The following is a 25,755-nucleotide window of genomic DNA, read 5'->3' as shown; positions in this document are numbered from 1 at the left end:
GAACCTCCATGCATTGCGGAGCAGCAAGGGTAGGAGGCAGTGGGGATCACAGTGAATCCAGCCCAGAGTTTGCCGGGAACAGGTGGGTTCAAGTGGCGGAGTGCAGCGAGGCACGAACAGCTTGCCTCTGCCACCAAAAACAAACAAGGCTGTCGCCACCTGGAACTGCAGCTTCCTTCCCTGAGACAGGGCCATCCAGCAGGCGGGCCTGGAGCCAACTTTCAAGCTCCACGAGGCCACCGGCACTCAGCAGAAGTGGCTCTGACGAGTGTCCCTGCAGGTGGCCGCCTGGCGGTGGCTCTGAGCCCATGGCTGGCGGTGGAGCCACTGTTGCCAGCAGCACAGATGGGGCAGCTGGACATGGATTTCCACAAGAACATGTGTCCAGGGTGGCTGGAGGGAGAGCCTTGGGCCAGAAGTAGTGGACTCTGGACCAGTCATCTCCAGCCCTGAAAGCTGTCACAACAAATGGCCCCTGGGTCTCGGGAATCCACGCAGACAGCCCCGGGCGGGCAGCATCCTGCTCAGCCTGTGCCCTGTGGCCCAGAGCTGGACCTGGGTGTGCAGGAGCTTCCTGAGGGCCAGAGTGGAGCCGAGAGGCACTGCCCAAGGGCAGGCAGGCATGGGTGCCCAGGAAGCCGCCCTGGGTTACTTCATAAGGTGCCTGGGTCCTTCCCAGGAGTCTGAGGACAGATGTCGTCTCTGACTGGCCAGGTCTGGCTCCTGGGCCAAGGGACAGAGCAGCTGTGTCCTGTGCCTTGGGCACCTGGTGCTGTGACTGATGCAGGGCCAAGCCAGCACCGAGCTCCCTACATTGCTCACCCCATGTCACAGCAAACAGTGCCAGACCCGGTGCGGCTCTGGGATCACCCAAAGCCCATGGCACATGCAGGGCCAAAACAGGGCCCGTCTGGCTCTTTGCACCCTTCCCAGGGTCCCCCATGAGAATAAGAAAGAGCAACATTGACTTACAAGCCGTGTGGGCTGGAGTAGCAAGGAGGGCTTCCTGGAGGAGGGGCCTAGTGGCTTTCAAGTCTGGGGAAGGGGGTGGATTGCTCTCCCCCAGATTCTCCCAGCATTCGAGTTTTGATCCAGTAGGAGGGAGGTTTGGGCTCCTTGGGGTTGGTGCTCTCAACTCCCCCCAGATGCCCGTGTCCCCCCATCTGCTCAGTGGCCCTAGGGTTGCCTCCTCCATGAAGCCCTCCATCCCTCAACCTCACGGCTCCCGCGCAGCCGTCTTCATGCTCCACGTCCTCCTTGAGTAAGGAGGGCAGAGCCAGGCGAGGCTGCTCTGACTCCCCAGCGCCCGGCATGGGGTCAGCAATCTGCCCAGGCTCACCTGACGGGTGGACACAGGGACGGAGCACTGCGGGAGTGAGCAGAGCTTCCGTTTCCAACAGCAGCTTCACTCCTGTGGATTTTTACTGTTTGGTTTCTAAAAATGGCAGAGACCTCATTTCTCACATCTCCTCTGCAAAGCTGTTTCTATTTCAGTAAAAATTGAAGTGGTTTGTGGCTTTCCCTGGGCCCCATTTCCACTTGGGGCCAGACAAGCGCTCTGCGGAAGATAACATGTGCATGGTTGAAGTTTATTTCTGTGTGTGTCTTGCTCAAAAAGAGAAAGGAAAACAAAAGGAATATCCATGAAGAGCGAGCTGACTCTGAGAGGCTGCACTTTCTCTGCCGAGCAGATTGCGAGGCGGTCGCTTCAGTCAGTCAAACACCTGCTCCTCGTTGAAAATGGAGGGGCGTCCACCGGCCCATCTGGACCAACCGGCCAGGTGCTCGGCTGCTCTCTGCAGCTACACCCAGAACCGGCCGCCAGCAAGGCCCTAACGCCGTGGTCACCCAGCCTGGGCTCAGGACAGAGGCGCCTCGGGGCAGAGGAGGGTCTTGGGTGGTTTTTATTCAGAAGGAACCTGGAGGTGCTGAGCTGGAGGGGGCACCCCGAGAGCGTCTGCTGACCCCACCCCACCCCTCCTGACAGCAGTCAGAGTAAGCCAGTTGCAAGAGCCGAGAGATGAGTATCCGGCCCTCAGTCCATCCACACCTGGGCGGCTGCTGGCCGGCAGGGAGTCGACACAGAGATGCAGTGGTGCCCAGGTGCACTGGACACCCCTTCCCTGACCCGCGTCTGTGGGCTCGCCTGAGCCGAGCTGGCTCCTCTGCCTCCCTGCAGCCCCCAGGAGGAGGCAGGGCGAGGGGCAGGGTGGGAGGAGATAGCTCCCTGGAACTGTTCCAGCCCCTTGGAAAGAGCCCCATTCCTCCCTCTGCTCGTGGAGGCAGGGTCTCAGGATAAGGGAAAGGGAAGCAGGGTGGGGTGGGGGGGAGTCTCAGGCTGAGCCCACGGGAGTCCTAGAGCTTGAGCTGCAGTGGAGATTGTCCCACCCAGAGGCAGGGGCTGGCTGGGTGGTCACCTCGCATCAGGCACCTCTGGGCCAGCAGTGACTCAGGTCAGGCGGCTGGGTCTGCAGCAGGCCGGGCAGGAGCCCTCAGCAGCCAGCACCTGCAGCTACAGCAAATCAGAGAAGCAGGCCTGGGCGGGGCACCGACAGCCCTCCACGTGCCCATGGAGATGTGTGCTCCCCGTCTGGATCTTGGACCTCTGTTCCGGTCCCCACCCGGCGCAGCCCAGGGGTCAGGCCCTGCCCAAGCCCAGCCACCGGCAGCAGCGTTCAGCAGGTCTGTGACACTTCCGGGCAGCCTGGGTGGAGCTCAGGGTGGTGAGTCAGGTGGAGGGGACAGCTGTGGTGACATCTAGGGGAGGGAGAGCACCACTGGAGCAGAGCTGTTGGCGCCAGAGGACCTGGGCCCCCAGCTTCCCCACCCGTGGACCTCGAGCATCCAGCCCTCCCTGCCTGGGTCCCGTGGATACCAGGACAAGCGTGGTGCCTGCATCCCGGGCTGTGGTGAAAATGCCCAGGAGCCTCAGCCCCTGGCCCAGAGAGTCCCTGAGAGGCTCCAGACGCCAGCCCTTGACCTCAGCCAGGTGGTCGAGCTCTCAGGCCTCGGTTTCCTCATCCGGAGGGTGGGGACAGTGCTCACCCTGCCTGGGTCTCCGGCTCTTGGTGTGAGGCTTTGGGACCCGCAGGGAGGGAGGTTGTGGGAGAAAAGAGGACTTCTGGACAATAGGAAAGCATGACAGGGCCAAAGGGCTCACCCGGGAGCATCCCTCCCCCTGCCACCTCCACCACAAGACCCCTCTATGGGAGCCGAGCTCAGCCCAGCTCGGCTGTGCATGGGGGTAGGGGCCACTGGGGCTAAGCTCTTGCCACTGCTGTTGAGTTTTAAGAGTTCTTTGTACATTTTGGAGTTTTTTTCCAATTGTTTTTATTGTTATAAAATTTACCATCTTAATCATTTTTAAGAGTACAGTGCAGTGATATTAAACACATTCACATTGTTGTGCAACCATCAGCACCATCCGTCTCCAGAACTTTCTCATCTTCCAAAACTGAAACTCTGTCCCCATTAAACACCAGCTCCCACCCCCTCCCCTATCCCCAGCACCCACTGTCCTACTTTCTGTCTCTGAGAATTTGACTGCTCCAGGGAGTCATGTGAGTGTATTCATACGGTGTTTGTCTTTCTGTAACTGGCTTATTTCGCTGAGCATGACGTTCTCAAGGTTCATCCACGTTGTAGCAGGTGTCAGGATTTCCTTTCTCTTTAAGGCTGAATAATATTCCATTGTATGGATGGACCACATTTTGTTTATCCATTCATCTGTCAGGTGGCTTCCACCTCTTCGCTATTGTGAATAATGCTGCTATGAACTTGGGTGTGCAAATATCTCTTCAGGACCCTGCTTTCAATTCTTTGGGGTGTATACCCAGAAGTGGGATTGCTGGATCGTATGCTAATTCTATTTTTAAAATTTTTGAGGAACCACCATGCTGTTTTCCACAGTGGCTGCACCATTTTACGTTCTTATCAACGGTACACAAAGCTTCCTGTTTCTCCACGTCCTCACCAACACTTGTTATTTTCTGTTTTTTAATAGAAGCCATCCCAATGGATGTGAGGTGGTGTCTGTGTGGTTTTGATTTGCATCTCTGTGGTCGGTGATGTTGAGCGTCTTTTCATGTGCTCATTGGCCATTTGTTTAACCTTCTTTGGAAAAAGGTCTATTCAAGTCCTTTGCCCGTTTTTGAATTGGGTCATTTATTTTTTGTTGTTGTTGAGTTTTAGGAGTTCTCTATGTACTCTTGGTATTAACCCCTTATCAGATTATGAAGTAACAAATGCTTTAGCAGATGTCTTTTGCAAATATTTCCTCCCAGTCTGTAGCCTGTCTTTTCCTTCTCTTAACAGTGCTGTTGCAGAGCAGAAGTTTTAATTCTAACAAGATCCAGCTGATGGGATTTTTCTTTCATGGATCATGCCTTTGCTGTTACATCCAAAAACTCATTGCCAAACCCAAAGTCACCTAGATTTTTTCCTGTGTTATTATCTAGAAGTTTATTGTTTCGCATTATCTAGAAGTTTATTGTTTCGCATTTTACATTTAGGCCTATGAGCCATTCTAAGTTGATGATTTTAAGGTACAAGACCCATTGTTCACGTGAGGATGTCCAGTTGTCCCGGCATACTTGAAGAGACTGTCCTTGCTCCACCGTGTTGCCTTTGCTGCTCGTCAAGGGCCAGCTGACTGTATTTGTGTGGGTCTGTTTCTGGGCTCTCTGTTCTGTCCGCTGATCTGTGTGTCTCCTTTAGCCTATACCGTGCCACGTTACTTTATAGTGAGTCTTGGACTCGAGCAGTGTCAGGCTTTGTTCTTCAATATTATGTTGGCTGTTCTGGGTCTTTTATCTATCCATGTAAACATTAAAATCAGTTTCTCGATATCCACCAAGTAACTTGCTGGGATTTTGATTGGGACTGCACTGAATCTATAGATCAAGTTGGGAAGAACTGACAGTTTGACAGCACTGAGTCTTCCTATCCATGAACATGGAATCTCTCTCCATTTATTTAGTTCTTCTTTGATTTTTTTCATCAGAGTTTTGCAGTTTTCCTTCTACAGATCCTGTACATATTTTGTTAGTTTGTATCTAAAGTATTTCATTTTTTTGGTGCTAGCTGCAAACAGGAGCCAGGCAGGGCGGCCCGGATGCACTTTTCCGCTCTACACCTGCTAGTGGGGTGATGAGACCTCCCTTTGCCTCAGTTTCCCTGTCTGGACTGTGTTGAGGATTAAATGAGTTGTCCTCTGCAGAGCGCTGTGAACCACACGTGGTGGGAGGTGAGCCCCTGGGTCAGCATTTGGAAATGTAGGCCGCGGGCTCTCTGCTCTTGGTGCAGAAGGAGATTTCCAAGCTTCTTTCTACACCTGGCATAGCAGCTGGCAGCTTAAACAGGAAGTTTGCCTTGGGCCTGACCCCACCCCCCTACTTCGGTTCAAAAGGACTATCTCACTGACTCCCACGGTACGGGGCCTGTGACCCTCTGGGAGCACAAGAGCATTTTTTACCCCATGAGCAGGAAGGGACACGGGGCCCGTCACAGGACAGGTCACCTGAGGGCTGTCCGGGTCACGCAGCTGAGACGGGAAGTCAGACCTTTCTCCCAGGTGTGGACTGCGGGCTCCCTCAGACTGCCCGGCACTCACAGACGGGCCACCGTAGCCTGTCTTCCGGTGCCCGTGGCCAGTGTGGAGAGAATCCCTGATGCTCCCTGCTCAGTGCAGTGGAGGGACCAGGAGCCAAGTGTGGTTTGTGCGTTTGGTGTGTCCTGGGGGACCCACAGCCTCGTCCCATCCCCAGGGGCCTGGCCACGGCCGAGGTCTTTGGCGGAGGCCCCCACGGCTGCCTTTGGTTCAAGAACAGCAGGCCGTCCAGCAGAAGGCATGAGTGGCCCCACTCCCTCCCCACTTCGCTCTTGCTTTCTCTGGTTCAGCTTCTCTCCTCCCACCTGTCCTCTGCTCTCTCTCGACCTGTTGGGGTCACAGTGGGTGGCCCAGGCCTGAGGATGCTGTGACATCTGGGTGCAAGAGGCCTCTGGCGGCTGGCAGCTTTCAGGTTCCGAAACGTTTTCCAGTCAGGAGCCACCACGACGTCATTTGAACTTGTCACATCACTGCGGAGGCGTGGCATCCCAGGCGGGCTGTGTCCTGGGAGCCACAGAAAGTAGACATCCATGAATATTCATGCAAGCATTTGACTTGCAAATTCCAAGTAATTTAAATGTCATAAACAGTGTGTGAACGTCTTTTCGGGAAAGATCTGTCAGAGAAAATGAATCTCGATTACCAGTCATAACAGGGACGCGGCCTCCTCGGTCCTCGGCACGGCCGCCCGGAGGCTCCTCTGCACAACCATCTTCCAAGTCACAGCTCTGGGGGACAAAAATTAGCACTAATTAGGGGAAAGGGAAGCTGTGATTCCCTCATGAAGCAGTTGGCTGACATGCACACCCACGCGCCTCTCTGCAGGCTGCGAGCATTTCCGAGGGGACGGCGGTTTCCTTTGGGCAGGGACGCTGCTGGCGGCTCCCCCACGTGGAGTCAGTCCCACATTCCATTCCAGGTCGGGAGGAGAAGTTCTAGAAAGCTTGGCTGCAATTGACCTGCTTGGGGCTGTCTCACCCAAGGCTGCAGTTTTCCAGAGCCTGCCCAGGCTTGCCTCAGGTCAGGGCCCCCTCCCCATGTTGGGACAGCTCATTCCTCCCTTTGCAGCTGTTATGGACTAAATGTTTGTGTCCCCCCAAAATTCACCTGTTGACATCTAATCCCCAATGTGACGGTGCTCGGAGGCAGGGCCTCTGAGGTGATGAGGTCATGAGAGTGGGACCCCCATGATGGGATTAGTGTCCTCATAAGAAGAGGCCGGAGAGCCCCCTCGCCCTCTTTCAGCCGTATGAGGACACCAGAAGAAGCCTTTCCAGGGCCCGTCCGTGCCGCACCCTGAGCCCAGACCTCCAGCCTCCAGAGCCGTGGGAACCAGGTCTCTGTTGTTTATAAGCCACTCAGCCCGCGGTACTTGGTTAGAGCAGCCATTCCTTCATTTGTTCATTCATACAGTAAGTATTTGAGTGACTGCGGGGCACCAGCCTCTGTCCCCAGGCAGCCACCTGTGTGGGAGGTGGGGGCAGCGACTGGGAGAACAAACACGTACACCATCGCAAACGGCCAGGTGCCAACCAAAGGAAAACACAGAGCTCTCCCTGCCTGCTCCGCCCCCACCGGCTGCTCAGGTGATGGCCTGGCCTGCTGGTCCAGGGAGAAGGACAGCACCAGGCGCTCAGGGAGAGGGCGAGCCTGCCTCCATCTGTGCCAGAGAGGCCGGCCTGTCCCCACACGGTCCTGTCCCCGCCTGGAGCTCCAAACAGCCCCATTCACGTGACGCAAATTGCCATGATTGCAGCAGGCCGGCGGAAGAGGTGGGGCCGCAGGGGGAGCCGGGGCCCTGGCGGGGACAGGATGGATGCCTCATTTGCTTTCCTCAAAGGGTGGTGGCACTTCAGCTCGATTGCCACTCTCTGCAACAAAAACCCCAATGTTACAGGCTTGGAACACTCCGAGGCTAACAAATGAACCAATTATGTCTTTGTGACAAACACATCATTAGGAGAGAGATTACATTCCTTTCCTGGGTAGAGGAATGATGTAGAGGAAGTGCCCCTGGATGAGATGCCCTGCTCTAGGGAACAGCCTCCACCCTGCTCCACGCTGCACAGAGGGCAGTGGCCAGGGCCCCCAGGTGCCTCCCCAGGCGGGCGGCTGAGCCCCGCCCCATCGCTCCCTGCGGGCGGGCACCCACTTGGAGCTGTCTCCCTCGGCTCTAGCAGCTCTGACGGAAATGGGGGCTGGAGGTCCAAGATCAAGGCGCCGGTAGATTTGACGTCTCGTGGGGACCCTCTTCTTGGGTCATAGACGGCACCTTCTCGCTGTGTCCACACAAGGCAGAGGGGTGAGGGGGCTCTCTGGGGCCTCTGTTATAAGGGCACTAACCCCATCATGGGGGCTCCACCGTCCTGACCTAAGCACCTCCCGGAGGACCCACCTCCAAACACCATCACACGGGGGATTAGGACTCAACATGTGAATTTGGGGGACACCAATGTTCAGTCACTAGCAAACCTCTGCCATCCATGTGATGTGAGGCAAGTCTCCCCCCTCAGGTTGGAGTGATGGTAAAAGAGGAAATAAACACAATAAAGAGGTGAGGAGCCGCCCAGGGACGTCTGTGGCCTGTGAGGTTGGGAGGGGAACAGCCCACCCAGGAGGGCAGATGGCAGAGGAGTCGCCAGAGAACTGGGGTTCCAGCCAATTCCTGTTTCTGGTTCAAAGTTTCCTTCCAAGGGGTCTGGTCTGAATGCCAAATTTGGATTCCACGTTCCACCATTCTCTCATGACATAGACTAATTTTCAGGGCCTGGTAATTATCGTCTAAATTTGCTAATTTTCATTCCTAAACAGAAACCGGTGTGTGGTGACTACGGAAGCCCAGGTGTTAGCCGAGGAGGTTTTTTCTGAAGCATGTCCCTTCAGGGGGAGCAGGGCCAGGAGTGAGGCGAGGGGCCTGCTCAGAACCTGGGCTGCAGCAGGATGAAGCAGATGCCCCCTCAGCAGCCACTTTCCGGGAGGCCGAGGTCCTCGGGCCTCAGGGTCACATTTCTGTGGTAAAGTGACCTCCCTGGTTCTACATGAGCCAGCAGCACACCAGGAACAAACACAGAAGCTAAGTGCACACACATGCACACATACACACATGCACACATGTACACACACACTCACACAGCACACGCACACATACACGCACACACAGAAACATGCACACACGCGCACACTCACACACAGCACACATACACACGTGCACAATAAGCCACCTGAAGCGTGAACCGACGTATGTATTGTAGGGGCTTGCACAGCCCCTTGAAGGACCGGCTCACCAGGGCTTAGCTGCCCAAGGCTCCCTTGTGTTTGATTTCACTCTCAAATTTGATCCAGCAGCCAAGAGCTGGCTCTTCTCCTTCAAAGTTTAATTACATGCTGCTGGTTTTTCAAGAAGTCAGACCCACATGTCAGATTCACTGATGAACCTCTCTTCATGGGAAACAAAAGTAAAACTGTCCCCTCCTCCCCTCACACCCTTCCCCCAGCTCCGTGTGTGGCAGGTGGAGTGAGAAACCACAGGTGGCACCAGTCCCCAATTCTGGGGTAGGGTGGCTGGGTCGGCCACACAAATGGCCCTCCCTCCTGCCGTTCCAGTGCTTCCGCCCTGCCTTCTTGGGGCTTCTTCTCTTGGGGCTCAGGGGTGGGGTTGTATTTTATTTAAGCAAGGGGTGTTTCTCTTCAAAGAGAAATGGAATGGTGGGACAGATAAGTAAGAAGTATGGTAATCTCTCTGTAAGGCAGTGTATCAGCTAGCCTCTGCTGCATAACAAAACAGTCCAAAACTTATTGGCTTTAAAGCAATAACTATTTATTGGCTTGTGATCCTTTGGATGGCAATTTGGGCTGGCTCAGCTGGTCTTGGCTGGGGTCACTCATGTGGCTTCGGTCATCTGGTGGCTCCACTGGGCCTCGTTGGGTCCGAGATGGCCTCATTCACCTCTCTGGAGGTTCATGCTGGCTCTTGCTTGGGCCTCCCCCTCCAGGAAGCCACTCAGGGCTTCCTCACATTGTGGCAGCCTTGTCCTGAGAGAGTGACAACGGAGAGCATAAGACCTGGCTCGGAGGACACACCATCACGTCCACTGCATTTCACTGGTCAGAGCCAGCCCAGTCGGGAGTGGCCCTGGACCCCACCTCTTTGTGGGAGGAGTGGCCAAGTCGCGTTGCAAAAGATGTGTGTCCATGGGTGCAAGAGACCATCAGCCATCCTCAACAACCACCTTCCACGGCCACGAGCTGGCGAGGTCACGGCACAGTCTTGTTGACAGAGAGTTCCTGATGAGCTGCCTCACGATCTGGGCTGTCTGGGAGGCGCCCGGCCCTAAGATGACAGCCCGCAACACCAAGGCTCTCCATGATGATCCAGAAGGCCTCCGGGAGGTCCTGGTCACTGCAGGATGCAGGGCCATCGTGGTGATGTCCATGGGCAAGCATACCAGGTAGCAGCCTGTGGGCCCGGTGCTGGTGGGTCCAGGGACAGAGCAGGCATAAAGGGCTGGGACCAGGCCTGGGTCTCATGGGAAAGCAGTTACATTGATCAGATGTCTGCGACCCAGGGGGTAACCTAGAAGTTGTTTTTCCAGTCATGGGAATGCTCTGTCCCCACTCCATCCCCGGCATTGCTGTGGATTTGGCCTTGTAGCCTCCATGTTGGCGAGAATTCATCTCATTGTGGTTGAGCTCATAGAGACAATGACAGACTGGCCAGAAGCAGAGACCTCACGGCATCGACCATTACACAACAGACCCCATCATCAGTTCAAGTGGCTGATTTATCCACCAGCACACCCCAGGCCCGGCCCAGCACAGGGACAGGGCCACACAAGGAGACTAAGGCCTTCGAGTACCTTCAAGTGGCCATTTCAAAACCATCAGAGAAAACTCATCTCGCCGTGAAGGGGCCGGTATTGACAGAGGCAGCACGAGGTTGTGCTGAATGAGCCTCAGGAAATGCAGCCAGACCTGGAACAGCTTCCAGAGGCTGCAGTTAGCGCCCCGGTCGATGGTGGGAGACATGTGTCCGCAGCACCAGGAGCAAATGACTGGCCTCCAGTGTGGCCGGAGCTGATGGTGACCCCAGCCTGTCTGGGTTTGCAGCACCCGTCTCAATGCCAGATCGCACTTGTCCAGGCTCGGCTGGAGGGCAGCTCGAGGACGCCCCCACTGCGGTGTACTCTCTGATTCTGCTGCAGTGAACAAGTCCCATCTCACCAACACCTCGGGTGCACCCGAAAGTGAGTCGTTGTGGGGGAGGGGCACTGTCAGCTCGGGGACCACTCTGGCGGAAATTAGGGTGCCCAGGAAGATGAACCTATTGGACAACATAGGAAAGTGTCCCTGCTCAGAACATTTCCATGAGAAAGAAACTCAAATTGTTGGAGAAAAGAGGTGAGGCGGAACCTCTGACCTGGGAGGTCGTTAGCAGCAAGGACACCTGAACGAAGGGTTATTTAAGCAGGAGACACCCCTCTGCGTTGGAGCCCCCCCTACGGCCCAGCACACAGCTCCAGGGGCTCCAGAGTCTGGCTGGGCTCCTCCTCTTGGCATCACCCTCGCTGCCTCCTGCCTGTGCTCGCCCCCACATCCACTCATCCCCATGTCCTACCTCAGCCTCCCAGTGCCTCCCAACCCTCCACTGTGTCCATTCCTGCAGGAACCGCCATCGCCTCTCTCCTGGGCCCCTCCCTGGGCCCCTGCCCCCAGGCTCCACCCACCCTGCAGGCAGAGCTCCCCCGAAATGCAAACGTGGCTGCAGGTGTCCCCTGCTCCGCCCCCTTCTTCTGCTTCTATGACCAGGAGGAAACAGTGCAGGCCCTCTGTGATCTGCCCCCTGCCCAGCCCCCCTGGGCTCCTGAGGTCTCACACACTACCCTCCTATCTCCAGCTCAAGGGTGCCCCTCATCCCTCAGGTCTCTGCCTAAAGGTCCCTCCTCCAGAAAATGCCCTCTGTCCCCACCAGGCTGTGTCTCATGCTTGCCTCTTGTCATGTCTGTTTACTGTCCTCTGCACTCTCAGTCTGTGTGCAGAGTGTCTTGCATACAGCATATGCTCAATAAATGCTTGTGAAGGTCAGACAACGTAAGCCTGGGTGCATGGTGTGTTCAGAGAATGGAGGATGGAGGATGTGCTGGTGGAGCCAGGACAGGGTGAGTAAAGAGAAGGGAGGATGTAGCCAGTGAGTGCTGGAACACTCCAAGAAGAGATGGCAGAGCCTGTCCTTGCCCAAGTCTGCGGCTTCCGGGCTGGGAAGAAGCCGGCTGCCCCTGGGCCCACCTCCAGGTAAGAGCCTGAATCACAAGAGGCCCGAGCCACACAGCCTCATTCCCTTAAATTGCCTCAGCCACCACTGAGTTCCCGCAAGAGAAACGAGGGGCTGATGAGCCACTTGTGGAACATCGACAGCCTCAGCAGCCCCTGTGAGCTGCTCATCCCAGCGTTCCAGAGAGCCAGGCTTCCCTCTGAGGCAATCAGCCCCCTTCTGGCCCTTGCGGGCTCACAATGTCAACAGCGCACCAGGCGCCCACAGCCTCAGCCACACCCTGGGTGGGGCCAGGGTCCTGCCGGCAAGCCTCCCTTCTGCCCATGGGGCAGGCAGGGCAGGAACCGGAGCTGGGGGCCGCCCTGGTTCCCCAGGGTCAGGATCTTCAGGGTAGGTCTTCAGCCCAGCCCCTCTCTATAGGCAGGAGTCAGACCCAGCGTGAGAATGGATGTGCTCAGGTCACTTGGCAAGAACCAAATCCCAGCCTGTCTTGCTCTCCGATCCAGTTCTAGAAACAGAGAATGAGACCCTTCACCCTGACAGCGACCCATCTCTCACTCGCACGTGTGTGGAGAACAGCCGGTCTCATGTGCGCTGGGCCGGTCACACACATAGAAGCCAAGGCTGTTTACCATGGTGGAGAGTCCTGTGTGGCTGTAAAGGAGAAAAGCAAAGTGGAACCCCGTGTAGTCATGTGGCCACGGTAAGGCCCGCCGGTCTCTTGGGATGGAGGGAAGAAAGGTCTTTAATCGATATGGTCATTGGAGGAAGGTACTTTGAGATGACTCTCTGGCTGCACTCGGCAGCACCCACCTGCATTCCCTCTTTACTGACGGGTTTTCCTGCTACGACAGATCCGCAGCCAGGCTCACTTGCACGGATGGGGGCTAAGCGGGGGCGGTGGCCCAGGACCCCACCCACGTTTCTAAGATGCACTTGCTCCTCATCACAGCCGTTCTGGGGTGGAAGCCCCAGGAGGAGGCCTGGTGGAAGGAGGATAGTGTCACTTCCCCGGGGACCAAACCCAGAGCACAAGGTCCCCTCCAAGCCCAGAGGCCGGTCAACTTGGGAAGAAACCAGAGCCAAACTCTGGCCCCCTTGGGATGAGTCCCTCCCCCACTGGGGCCGGGGGACGTGGGTGGCCGCTCCCAGCCCTCCCCCCTCACACCGGCCCCTCGGCTCTGGGTCCACCATAATCAGATTCACCTACAGCAGGGACGGAGCGCTAATTCTATTGAAAGGAGCCGAGGCGCTGGGTACAGAGCCAGATGTCCACGGGGAGCGCGGTGACCAGCTCTGCCAGTGGACGGTAATTCAAATTGGGAGGGAACAGGATATTTGCTAAACTGCCCACACAATTACTTGGCAGGAAAACACTGAAAACTGTGGGAAAAGCTGGAGATTCAGCGATGACAGCAGAGAGTGTGGGGCAGGTCCGGCCGCACCAGGGTGGAGGACAAATCCCCACGCTGAACCCAGGCCTCGCACTGCGGCTGGGAGCATGGCTCTTTTCTAAACACGCTTTCTGAGATGTGGTCAATGCCTGCTGGGAGCTCCCAGCCCCGACAGCATGGCGTGTCCCGTGTTGCAGGACCTCACTCTCGGGCACGGCTGAGGGATTTGCACAGCTCCCTGGAAATCCACTCCCCATGTCCCCCTGGCCCCCCAGGGTCTTGATCCAGACCAGGTCTCCTAGTTTTCCTGGCGTGAAGCAGAGAACTTGGATGGCTTGACATCTGTCACGGGCACACGTGAAGCCTCCAGAACACTCTGCGCTAAGTGAATGGGCAGCACTTTTAATCCTCAGAGGCAAATTAGTGCCCTCCATGTTAGAAAAGTGCAAACAGGGGCTTACAACACTGATCCAATCTGCTCGTGTCTGAATGGTGGGGTGAGCAGCGCCGGTTCTTACAGACTGGGAGCTGCCCTGCAAGACAGACTTTGTCACAAGCAAGAAAACAGTCAGTCTCATAGTGTGATGTGCGAGTGGAGACGAGAGCCGGGACGTGCCCCATGTGGGCCACAGCTTCTCTGTTAGGTGACTGCTAAGGCACCACAGAGGTGGGGGCCCTGCCTGGGGTCAGACTTCCACCCACCTGCTCACTGCTCACTGCTCTGCCTCCTGTACTTGGCAAGGACTTTTAAAGCCTCGTTTGTTGCTACTTAGCAGATGTCCCACTGGTTGTTTTTTTTTTTTAAGATTTTATTTATTCATTTTTCCCCCCAAAGCCCCAGTAGATAGTTGTATGTCATAGGTTCACATCCTTCCAGTTGCTGTACGTGGGACTCGGCCTCGCGTTGGACGGAGAAGTGGTGCCTTGGGGCGTGCCCGGGATCCGAACCCGGGCCACCAGCATCAGAGCGCGCGCACTTAACCGCTAAGCCACGGAGCCGGCCTGTCCCACTGGTTTGAACATTCTCATGGGCATTTTAGCCAACAGATACTTGAAAACACGGCAAACAGGCCTTCAGCCCACACCCCTGATGGCTCGCTGCTCTGTGCAGATGGCTTCAGTGCAGTTTTGAGAGGTGCTGGCCTGATCAAAAAGCAACTCATCACCCCAGTTGCTGCACCCAGGGCAGCTAATGAGCCCCTCACCCAACTCGGCCAAAGCCAGACCCCCAACGCCCATCCTGTGTGATGCCGTGGGGAGGGGTCCCTCCTGCCCCTCCTCGAGGATGCCTCCTCCAGCACAGGTGGAGGGGCAGGCGTGTTGGGAAGGCAATTTTCCTAATCCGATTGCGGGTCTCCTGGCAGCCCGTCTGGTGCCAGCGCTGCGGCACAGCCAGGAGCAGACAGGATGTGGCTCCAGTGGGGCTTCTGTTTCACCACGTTCACTCTCAGACAGGGGTCTCTGTGGCTCCAACACTCCAGGGGGGAAGACTCCCGCGTACAGGGCTGCTGGCTGCACAGGCGGCAGGGGCAGGGGACGGGTGGGGCATCTGTCACAGAGGTTACAGGTTGCTCACCTGTACCCCAGGTCCCCCGACCCCAGGTCCTTCCCACCCTAGGTCCCTATGCCCCCAGGTCCCTCCCCCACAGGCTGCCCCCACCCCAGGCCTTTGTCCCACCCCAGGCCCCTGCCCTCCAGGGCAGCCCCGTCAGCTGCTATGGGCACTGTCCGTGGTGCTGAACCCCGAGGCTCCCTGGGGCTGCAGGAGTCTCTCCACTCAGTTACCAGTGACTCTGGCCAGCTTCTCCCAGAATTCCAAACCAGAGGAGGAGCTCGGGAACCAGGGTGGAGCAGAAGGGAGATCAACGGAAGGAAAGAGAACTGGACAGAGGTTCAGCCCTGAGAAATCACCAGGGAGTTGTGGTCTTTGGACTAGAAGTCATTCTCAAAAATTTGCAGTTACCCAAAAAAGTGTCCCCTCTGGGGAGCTGGGGTGGGGCACGTGCCCAGTGACGCTTCACTGATAAAGAGAAGGTCCCTCCACACTTGTCTGGCTCTCGCCCACGCTCAGTAGACGCATGTTCCATTTATCTGCTCTCTGCTGGTGGAACGGCCCTGTGGGGTGGGAAGTGAGCGCTCTGTCTCTGGGTCAGACTGGGTCTGGGTTTTTCTTCTATACAGTCGTACACTCGATAGGGACATTTTGGTCAACAACGGACCGCATACATGATGGCAGTCCCGTAAGATCAGTACCATGGAGCCTAGGTGTGTAGTGGGCTATGCCATCCAAGTGGAAATCTTCTCATGTTTCTCAGAACGTACCCCCGTCATTAAGTGGTGCCTTACCGTAAAGTGAGGATACTGATAGCTTCTGCCTTGTAGGCTCCTGGCATGTCGTCTTGAAGTTGGAGCTCACAAATTGAATAAATGGAAACTCGAGCCTCCCAGCTCCCCAGCCCTCTCCCGGTCAACGTCTATTACTTTGCTCTCCAGAGAGCCGTCCTGGGCGTCTCCTCGCTTTACCGACATGCCATGCTCGCTGCTCTGTGCTTGCTCTTTTCACTAATCTGTGATCTTTGCCGCCCCTGTCAGCGTCGTTCTCGGTGTCAACAGAGCGCCCTGTGGGGTGGATGCATCATAACCTGTCAACCAGCCCAAACCGTGCACACTGAAGTTGTTGCTGGAATTTTGCCTTTCAAGCAAGGCTGTGCTGAGTGACCGTGACACACAGCGACTCTGGAACGACCTGCATGATTGTTCCTGCGCTCGGCAGTGGCCGAGAAGGGAGGAAGGGGAGTTGTGAGACACCCCAGGCATTTGCTCCTGTTCCACCTTTGCAGGACTGAAGAGGGTTCTGTTCCGTCTGGAGTCTGTCTCCTGGAGGTCACCCCTGGGACCCTGGGCCTGGCTGGGGGCTGGTTATCTGCTGGGGTGGAGGGTCCCCTGCCAGGCCAGCCAAGACTGTCCCAGCAGTCTCCACATTGGACAGCTTGGACAGAAGCCGTTTCTCTCCACCTCCCCCCTCAGCAGCCTCAGAAGCTGTTTTTCGAGCGCTGGGTTTTGCAAACATCCTGAGTGATATTTTGCACCTTCCCACTCACTGTGGGCTGGTTGTTGAGCCTTGAAGCGCCATTCGCGCAAGTCCGGGGGCTGTCTCTTTATCTAAACACAATGGTATGAATTACAGAGAAACAGACCCCGGTACAAAACAAGCAATTGTCCTTCAGAAAAAGGGTGGAGTGGGTCGAGGACCATTTAAGGAGGCAGAAGATGTTGTCTCAGCCGGGGAATCCCCTGACTGGGGGAGGGCCAGGGTCCAGGCCAGGCTGTCTGTGTCCGCCTTGGGCGCCTCTCACCTGCCTGCACCTGTTTGCAGGCAGGCTGTCTGCGTTCCCACTGTCCTGGGGGTCAGCCCTCTCTTCTGGGCAGACCCATCGTCCCATTCCAGCTTCCCCTACATTCGCACTTCATTTTTATTGTTTAACCATTTCACTCTATCTCCATCACAAAATTACAAATGCCGGAGGCCCTGAGTTCTCAGACAGGACTGGCCACTGTCAGCCAACGCCCTCAGAGCACCCATCCCAGCTCTCCAGGCTGACGCCCCACCCAACCTTCTTCCTTTCCTCTTGGGTACCATTGAGGACAAACCCTGCTCTCAGCACCGAGGTAGCACCTTTATTGTCCCCTTTTCAGAAATGAGAAAGCTGAGACCCAGAGGCCATTCCGGAACTGCCTGAGGTCATGGCTAGCCAGAGGACAAGCGGGGCTCCTGTCCGCCTGAGGCCAAAGTCCAAGCCCCAACTCCAGGCACTAAAATTCCCCAGGTGCCCAACCCCCAGGTACCCCAACCCTAGACACCCTGCAGCTTCCTGGAGGCCCTGCCCACCTCAAGAGTCTTCTGCTCAGGTCAGGGCTGCAGAGCCCAGAGCTGGGGCACAGAGGCAGGGAGGCATCTAAACATGTCATCCGGCACCAGAAGAGCTGTCCTCCCCCAGGCAGGCTGCCCGCTGTGGTCAAACCTTGCCCAGTGGTCAGTCAAGGCTACACTGGTGGGTGCTCGGCCTCAGGGACAGAAGATGAGCTCTGGGTTGCAGATGTTCGGCTACCCAAAGCCGGGGCCTGGACCCCTCAAGGCTCCAGCTCTGGAATCTGCTTCCTCCCAGGCTCACCGCTGTCAAATGCCCCACAGTCTGGAGGGCGAGTTGGGACAGGAGGGATGTCTTCCAGGGCTGAAAACATTGATTTTTTTCCATCACTAAATTTTATAGCAAAATTTTACAGCAGCACCTGAACTACTTTGTTTTTTAAAATTCCAACAGTTTAATGTATAGAGTGAAAAAGTAAAACTTCCATGAATTCTTCTAATTGTATGGTTTTTATTTCTACATTTTAATCTTTGCTTCATCTGAATTTTTTTTTTTGGTGTGAGATCTCCGTGAGTCAGGGTACAAGTTCCAAGAACTAATTCAGGTTGTCTTAAGAGGAATAAAGGAATATTTATTTTGCTCAAGAAAAACTAAAAGTCCAGGAGGACACCTGCAGGTGTAGGTGGATCCAGGAGCTCAACTGATGTCATGGGGTGCTCTCCTCTCACCTGTGCTGGCTTCATTCTTAGGCAGGTCCTCCCCAGGTAGGAAAATGGTAGGAAAATGACACCAACAACCATAAATGCAGTTTCCCACTCAGCAGGCCCCTGAAAAGGTAGTGTCTCTTTCCTGAACAAAAGGCCTGGGGCTGGCCCTCATTGGACAAACGTGATTGATGCAGGGATGAACACGTGGCCTGCATTTGTCCGATGAGGGCCTGCTCAGGCCTTTTGGCATGTGCTGATTGGCCAGGTCTGGAGAGGGAGTGGGCCACTGGGGGGATGGGGGAGCAGTTCCTGGGAAGCGGAGGGGAGGTCCCAGGAAGGGGCAGTGGGTGCTGGATGAGCAGGGACAGCAGGCCCTGAGGGTCCAGCCTACTTCTCCTGGCTGGCTTAGATGCCGTCTTTATCAGCACCACGTTTTTGGCCTCTGTCCCGCCCCATTGATCTCTCTGTCCGTTCTTTCATTGATGCCAAACTGTTCTCACTAAAGTCGCTTTTTAGTGTGGTCCACTGGTCGGTAAGGCGGATACCTCGCCTTCCCATATTGACCCATCACTCTTCCTTTCCAGAACTTTCCTGGCTATTCTTAGGTTATTTTTTTTTCCATTTGAATTTTAGAATCAGCCTGTCTATCCCAAGTCTCTCTCATGTTTTATTGGGACAAATGCCTAGACCACGCGTAGCCCGTCTCCGTATGCTTGTCTCCGTCCAGGGAGGTTCCTGGCTCTGCTCAGTCAAAGCTTCTTTTCCCTGCGGTGGTAACGTTTGCAGCGTTTCCCAGAGGTTTTGCACGTGGCTTATTGGCTGATTTCTCTTTGCTCCTTGCCGCAGGTGGGCTGCTCCTCTGTACCCAGAAGTGGGGGGTAGAGTGCAGGAAAGGGATGCAGGCTGAGCCCCCATCCGTGCTGTGAGCCTTGGTGAGAAGGGGCAAACCCTGAGAGTCAGGGCCCAGCCCCCACAGTCCAGACTCAGCCTCTGGTCAGGGCGGGCCTGCAGGGCCGGGACCTCATCTCCCCTCCAGGGCCTCAGAATCAAGGGCTTGTGTGTCTTCCAACTGCAGCAGCCCCCGGGGGCCTGGGGCCAGACCCCACAACCCAGGGCAAGAGGCCGGGCCCTGACCCACCACTTGCGGGCCTCGCCCAGCCCCCAGAGGTAGCTATTTTTGCTGCCTGTGCTCAGCAAGGTACGGTATTTTAAATGTTTTGACATTTAAAGTCTGTGTTGGATACATTCGTTCTGTTTAAATTATATCCGGGCTGTGATGACTCTCAGGGAATTGGTTTGTCTCCTGGCCCAGGCCCAGCGTCCCCTGCGCTCCTACCCAGCCCCCAGCCCAGCAGGGAGCCCCAGAAACCTTCCCAGGACTGGCCCTCGGCCACGTCAGCACCTCACCATCCTGCAGAAGATGGACTCCAAGTGGAAAGCAGCAAAACCGAGGGACAGAGGGACAGGCCCCCGTCTCTGGACCTGCCACCCAAGCTCAGCAGACGTAGGATGGAAGAGTGCCCGGTGGAGGTGGCTCCCAGGAACCCGTGTGGGCAGACATGGGCACTGGAGCTGGCTAGTGTGGAAGGCTGTCCTCCCGAGGGTCTGGGTGGCCCCTCTCCAGCATGCTTGTCTTCTAGTTTAGCAGAGCCTTGTTCAAATGGAACTGGAGGTAAACTCAGGCCACTGCCTCCTGGAAGGCCTCAAGTCCTCGGAGTGGGGCCTGGAGCACCGTGGGAGTGGGCAGCACCTTTGGAGGCCTTGGCCAGCGCCCCAAAGAGAGCGGGTGTGTGAGTCTGTCCTGCTCACGACAGACGCCCGACAGCCGGGAGACCCAGGGAGCAAACCCGCCGACGTTCCAGAACCTCCAGCACTTTTTGGTGGCTGCCGGGATCTCCGTGGCCGCTGCCCACATCAGCAGGACAGAGCTGTGATTATCCTCACCCTGGGGAGACCATCACGGTCATGTTGTTGAGGAGGCCTCAATGCAGGACCCTCAGCTCTGCTTTCGGGGCTGCAGGCAAACCAGGTGAGGAGATGGCAGGAGGGCGGCCTGGAGCCCGGGGAACCCCAACGGCAGACCCCCTGGAACTGCTGGATGGAGCTGCGGCCGCCAGGCCAGAGCCAGCGCAGGCGGGCCCTCCCAGTACAACCCGAAGCCTCTTTGAACCTGAAGCTCAAGATGGGCATGAGGAGCAGCTTGGCAGGGCCGGAGAGGAGCCGCTGCCCCGTCACGAGGGCGCTCCCTGCAGGCGCCAGGACGCAAGGGACTTTCGGATATGACGTGACAGGGCGTTTAAGAAAGAATAAAAAGCCAGCATGGTTTTGCACCACTCAAGGCTGTTATTTCTTGGCTGCCAGAGATGATGCCGGTTTTAGGACCAGCTCCAGGGGAGGCCCGTCAGGACCACATGCATCCTTGCTCATTCTCCTCAGCCACGTCCCATCTTCGCAACCGTCCACTGATGTTTTTGTTCCTGTCAGGAGCAGCAGTGCCAGCTCACAGAGGAGGCCCGGCCGCCCCCTCTCCAGAAGGCCACAGCCGCTGGGGCTGAGCAGGTGTCATCGAAGGGCCTGGCCAAGTCCAGGTCCAGCCACTTCTGAGCCAGTGACTTTGGCAAGTGCCTCAGCCTCTCTGAGACTCGGTTTCCCCAGACGCAGAGAGACGTGGCAGTTAGAGGTGTTAAGGAGAAGCACTTTCATGGCCCTGAGAGGCAGTCAGGGCGGGGCGGGAGGAAGGGTTTTCTGTTTGTGTCTGAACGTGAACTGTCTGCCTACAGGGCAAAGGACGCTGGGCTGGGCCGTCCTGGAGAGGTCAGGTGGAGCAGCCCCGTGCTTAGGGGCCACTACCATGGACACGTTGTCCAGACCTGGGAACGTAGCAGCCTTTGTTGCAACTGGGACACCCCAGAGTTTGCACTCCACACTGTACAGGCTGGACCCTGTACAGAAGCTCCTCGAGGGGGCCGAGAGTCTGTGAACCTCCTCTGAGCCACGGGGTGGGGAGCAGGCGGAGAGTCGAGCTGGAGATGGGCGGCCTGGGTCTGCCAGGCTGCCCCAGTAGAGTGAGCGCATCCACCACACCCTAAACCCCCAGCCGGCGGGGCAGGGCCGGGGCAGTGTCCCTGCACGCAGGTCTGACGGCCCGCCTTCTCTGTCTCTCTGCAGATCAACACCTTCATGTCTTTCGTGTTCCCCATGGTGGTCATCTCCATCCTGAACACCGTCATCGCCAACAAGCTGACTGTCATGGTCCGCCAGGCGGACGAGCAGGGCCAAGTGTGCACGGTTGGGGACCAGCACAGCTCATTCAGCATGTCCATCGAGCCCAGCAGGGTCCAGGCCCTGCGGCACGGCGTCCGGGTCTTACGTATGTAACCACTGGGCCCTCTAGGGGGCGGGCAGTGGCCAGGGGCCAGCAAAGCAGCGAGCACAGCACCAATGAATGGGGCAAAGTTTGAAGACCTGGGGACAGAGCATGTCAGGGCCAAGACTTGGAGTGCTGGCTCTACCGGAGGGTTGGTGCTGCCCTTGGCTCCATTCATTCATCCACCCATTCATTCATCCACCCATGCACTCACTCATCCACCCTCCATTCATGTACTCATTCATTCAGTAGCCCTTCATTCATTCATCTAGCTGGTTATTTATTCATTCACCCATCCATCTAGTCATTGATTCATCCAGCCATCCATTCATTCTCTCATTCACTCCCCCAGCCATCCATCCATTCATGGACTCATTCATTCATGTATCCATTCATTCTGCCATCTACTCACTTATTCATTCATCCATTCATTCATACATCTAGTCTTCTCTCATCCATTCCTTCACTCATCCATCCATTCAGTCACTCACTCATTCACTCATCTACTCCACTCATTCCCATTGATCCATCCACTCATTCATTCATTCACTCATTCACTGAGTCTCCTGAGTCTCTGGGTGGGACAGCTTGCTCTCAGAGCGGGGGCAGGGGGCAACAGAGGCGGGATCACCCGTACATTCCAGTGAGAGCACAGGTTCCACCAGAGGAAGCAAACACGTACATCACACACGATCAGATAGTGACGAGCATGAAGAGGAAAATGAGGCTGTGTGACTAGGTCTGGCAGCCAGGAGGGGCTCTCTGAAGAGGTGACATCCAGCTGAGACCAGCAGGACCAGGAGCTGGTCTTGGCAACAGGGCTGCAGGCAGAGGAACAGCCAGTGCAGAGGCCCTGTGGTGGGAGGGTGCTGTGAGCAGAATCATGTATTTGTCTTTTTGCGTCTGGCTTATTTCACTGAGCATAAGGTCCTCAAGGTTCATCCACGTTGTAGCAGGTGTCAGGATTTCCTTCCTTTTTAGGGCTGAATAATATTCCATTGTGTGTATGGCACGTTTTGTTTGTTTATCTATTCGTTGGTCAATGGACATGGGTTGCTTCCATCTTTTGGCTACTGTGAATAGTGCTGCTGTGATGTACGAATATCTGTTGGAGTCGCTGATGTCAATTATTTGGGGCAAATGCCTAGGAGTGGAATTGCTGGATCATATGGTAATTCTGTTTTTAATTTTTTGAAGAACTGCCATACTGTTTCCCACAGCGGCTGTACCATTTTACATTCCCACCAACAGTGCACAAGGGTTCCTTCCAATTCCTCCACATCCTCGTCAAAAATTATTTTCTGGTTGGTTTGTTTTTTTGACAGGAGCCTTCCTAATGGGTGTGAGGTGGTGTCTGACTGTAGCTTTGACTTGCATTTCCCTGATAATTAGGATGTTGAGCATCTTTTCATGTGCTTATTGGCCATTTGTTTATCTTCTTTGGAGAAATGTCTATTCAAGTCCCTTCCCCATTGTTGAAGTGAGTTGTTTTGCTGTCATTGAGCTTTACTTCTCTATATATTCTAGATATTAATCCTTATCAGACGTGTGATTGGCAAATATTTTCTCCCATTCTGTGGGTTGCCTTTTCACTCTGTTGACTGTCTCCTCTGACACACAGTTTTTAGTTTTGGATGTCCAAATTATCTTTCTTTTGTTGCCTGTGCCTTTGGTGTCATATCCAAGAAATCATTGCCAAATTCAAAGTTGTAAAGTTTTGACCCTGTATTTTCTTCCAAGAATTTTATACTCTTAACTCTTATATTTAGTTCTTTGATCCATTTTGAGTTAATTTTTGTATGTGGTGTGACGTAAGAGTCCTACTTCGTCTGTGTGTGGATATCCAGTTTTCCCAGCGCCGTTTGTGGAAGAGACTGTTCTTTCCCCATTGAGTGGTCTTGGCTCCCTTTTAGAAAATCATTTGACCATATACATGAGGGTTTATTTCTGGGTTCTCTATTCTATTCCCTTGGTCTGTGCATCTATCTTTATGCCAGTACCAGTGTTTTGATTACTGTGGCTTTGTAGTGAGTTTTGAGATCAGGAAGTGTGAGTCCTCCAGCTTTGTTTTCCTTTCTCAAGATTGTTTTGGTTACTCGGGATCCCTTGAGATTCCATATGAATTTTAGGGTGGGTTTTTCTGTTTCTACAAAAAACATCATTGCGATTTTGATAGGGATTGCAATCAATCTGTAGATCATCTTGGGTAGTATTGTCATCTTAACAGTATTAAGTCCTCTAGTCTATGAAGACAAGATGTCTCCCTTCACCTCCCTGAGCCCCTGTCTCTGAGGCCTGTCTCTCTGTGTCTCTGAACCCCGTCTCTGTGTGTCTCAGGTGCCGTGGTCATCGCCTTTGTGGTCTGCTGGCTGCCCTACCACGTGCGGCGCCTTATGTTCTGCTACGTTTCAGATAAGCAGTGGACCCCGTGAGTACGAGGAGGCTGAGGGTGGGGAAGCTCAGGCCAGGGGGTGCTCCCTAAACAGGTGGGCGTGGGAGGTGGGGGTGCTGAAAGGAACAGCTCAGGGCAGGGGTGCGGGTCAGGTGTCCCCCAGCGGACTGTGACTGGGCCAGGGAGGAAGGCCGTGAGGGGCAGACGCCCGGGAAGCTGCTCGGCCGAGGGACAGGTTGAAGCAGATCCCAGGAGAGTCAGTGCTGGGACAGGTTTAGAGACGTCTGGGGACTGACAGGGAAGGGCTGGCTCTGCTGGATGTGGGAGGAGGGGTGGCAGCTGTCGGGACCCTGGACCACCCAGGGCTGGAGGGGTCGCCAGGACTCCCAGGACTCTGAGAGAGCTGCACCCTGGCCGTGACGTATCACAGTGAAAGGACATCACAAGACCCACAACAGGAAAAGCCCCTGAGGAGTCGGGGGTCCAGGGCAAGCTTCCAGAACCCCCACGCTGGGCTGACTTCCCAGGACGAGCTGTGACAATATATGAAACTGGGAAGCTCGCCAGAGACCCAGCGCCCAGGGTTTTACCAGGGGCCGGTCACGTGGGTACCTCTGCCTGGCAGGCACCCAAATTCCAGACCCCCAGAAGGAAGCAGGTGCTCCTTGCACAAACAGCTTGGGCCCAGGGAGCCCCTCCTGTCCTATCAGGGGAGGTGGGGACCCTCCCGAAATCCAAGTTCCCCGTCACCAGTGAGGCTGGCCTTGCCAGCAGGCCTTTCTGAGACGGGAGCCTATCTCGGGCCTGCAGTGTGAGCTCTGCTGCATGGCAGGACTGCCAGGTGCACGGGTCATGGGTTCTTCAAAGTGACGAGGAATTGTTGGGGAGGGTAAATCTAGAACAGATAAGGAGAAGGTACAGGGAGCAAGGCACAGCCCCAAATAAAGGGTTTCTGAAACTCAGGGCTACCTGGTGGTGAAGTGATTGCCTGCTGAGGGAGTGAGATCCCTGTGGCTGGAGGCAAGCAAGCTGAGGGCAAGGTTTGGAGGGGGTTCCTGCCCTGGCTGTCCACTTGAGGCCGGGGACAGCAGCGCCCTGCAGCCCTGGGCTGCTGGGATTCTGCACACGTAAGGGCAGGCCAGGTGTGCTGCAGGGAGAGGTGGGGACTGGGGCAAAGCAGAGTGGCCACACCCTGCCTGGGGAAGGTGCTGCCAACTCAGCTCTGCTGACGGGTGCCAGGTGGGACCAGGGTCAGAACTTCCAACTTCTTTCTCAAGAGAAGCCAGAACCCTGGAATTTATTATGAAACAGCCTCGTGTCAAAAAATTTACAAGCAGCTTTTTCCTTATGGTCCCAAGCCCCCACGTCTGCCGGCTACTGGGGGCTGTGGGCTGTCACCGGGGCCCCTGTCTGAGCGCCCTCTGCCCGCAGGGTCCTCTACGACGTCTACCACTACGTCTACATGCTCACCAACGCCCTCTTCTACGTCAGCTCCGCCATCAACCCCGTCCTGTACAACCTCGTGTCTGCCAACTTCCGCCAGGTCTTCCTGTCCACCCTGGCCTGCCTCTGTCCCCTCTGGGGGCGCAGGAGGAAGAGGCCAGCCTTCTCGAGGAAGGCCAACAGCGTGTCCAGCAACCACACCTTCTCCAGCAACGTCACCCGGGAGACACTGTACTAGAGCCGGGAGGGGGCCAGGAGGGGGCTGTGAGGAGGCTGGGAGGCTGGATGGAGGCAGGGAGGGGGCTGGAGGGGGAAGGAGGGGGCTGAGAGGCTGGATAGAGGCAGGGAGGGGGCAGGGAGGGGGCTGCAAGGAGGCTGGGAGGCTGGATGGAGGCAGGGAGGAGGCTGGAGGGGTAAGGAGGAGGCTGGGAGGCTGGATAGAGGTAGGGAGGGGGCTGGAGGGGGAGGGAGGGGACAGGGAGGAGTCAGGGAAGGGGCAGGGAGGGCTGGATGGGGGCTGTGGGGGGCAGGGAAGAGGCTTGTGGGAGGCTGGGAGGAGGTAGGGAGAGAGCAGGGAGGGGGTCGGGTAGAGCAGGGAGGGTCAGGTAGGGGGCTGGCCGCTTGGCCTCATCCCCCACCACTCAGCAGCAGTCCCCCACCTGGGAGCTGGGAGCTGGAATGGGGGTGAGCTGGAGGCCGGCACTGTG

At 56.1% G+C, this 25,755-nt stretch overlaps 1 protein-coding gene across 1 annotated transcript in view; it reads left to right on the top strand.

The window, feature by feature from the left end:
• Window positions 1–25,300, top strand: part of NTSR1 (neurotensin receptor 1) — a 46,351-nt gene extending 21,051 nt beyond the window's left edge. The window contains exons 2-4 of the mRNA XM_004430208.3: window positions 21,015–21,216; window positions 23,551–23,641; window positions 25,037–25,300. Coding sequence (XP_004430265.1) covers window positions 21,015–21,216; window positions 23,551–23,641; window positions 25,037–25,286 — 543 coding nt within the window. The 3' untranslated portion in view covers window positions 25,287–25,300. The remainder of the gene's footprint in view (window positions 1–21,014; window positions 21,217–23,550; window positions 23,642–25,036) is intronic.
• The last annotated feature ends 455 nt before the right edge of the window (window positions 25,301–25,755 follow it).

The sequence above is a fragment of the Ceratotherium simum genome, chromosome 21 (assembly GCF_057802395.1).
Source record: "Ceratotherium simum simum isolate JZ-2026a chromosome 21, ASM5780239v1, whole genome shotgun sequence".
NCBI lineage: Eukaryota > Metazoa > Chordata > Mammalia > Perissodactyla > Rhinocerotidae > Ceratotherium > Ceratotherium simum.
Note: the sequence above shows the minus strand (reverse complement) of the source record. Positions and strands in the feature narration are given on the sequence as shown.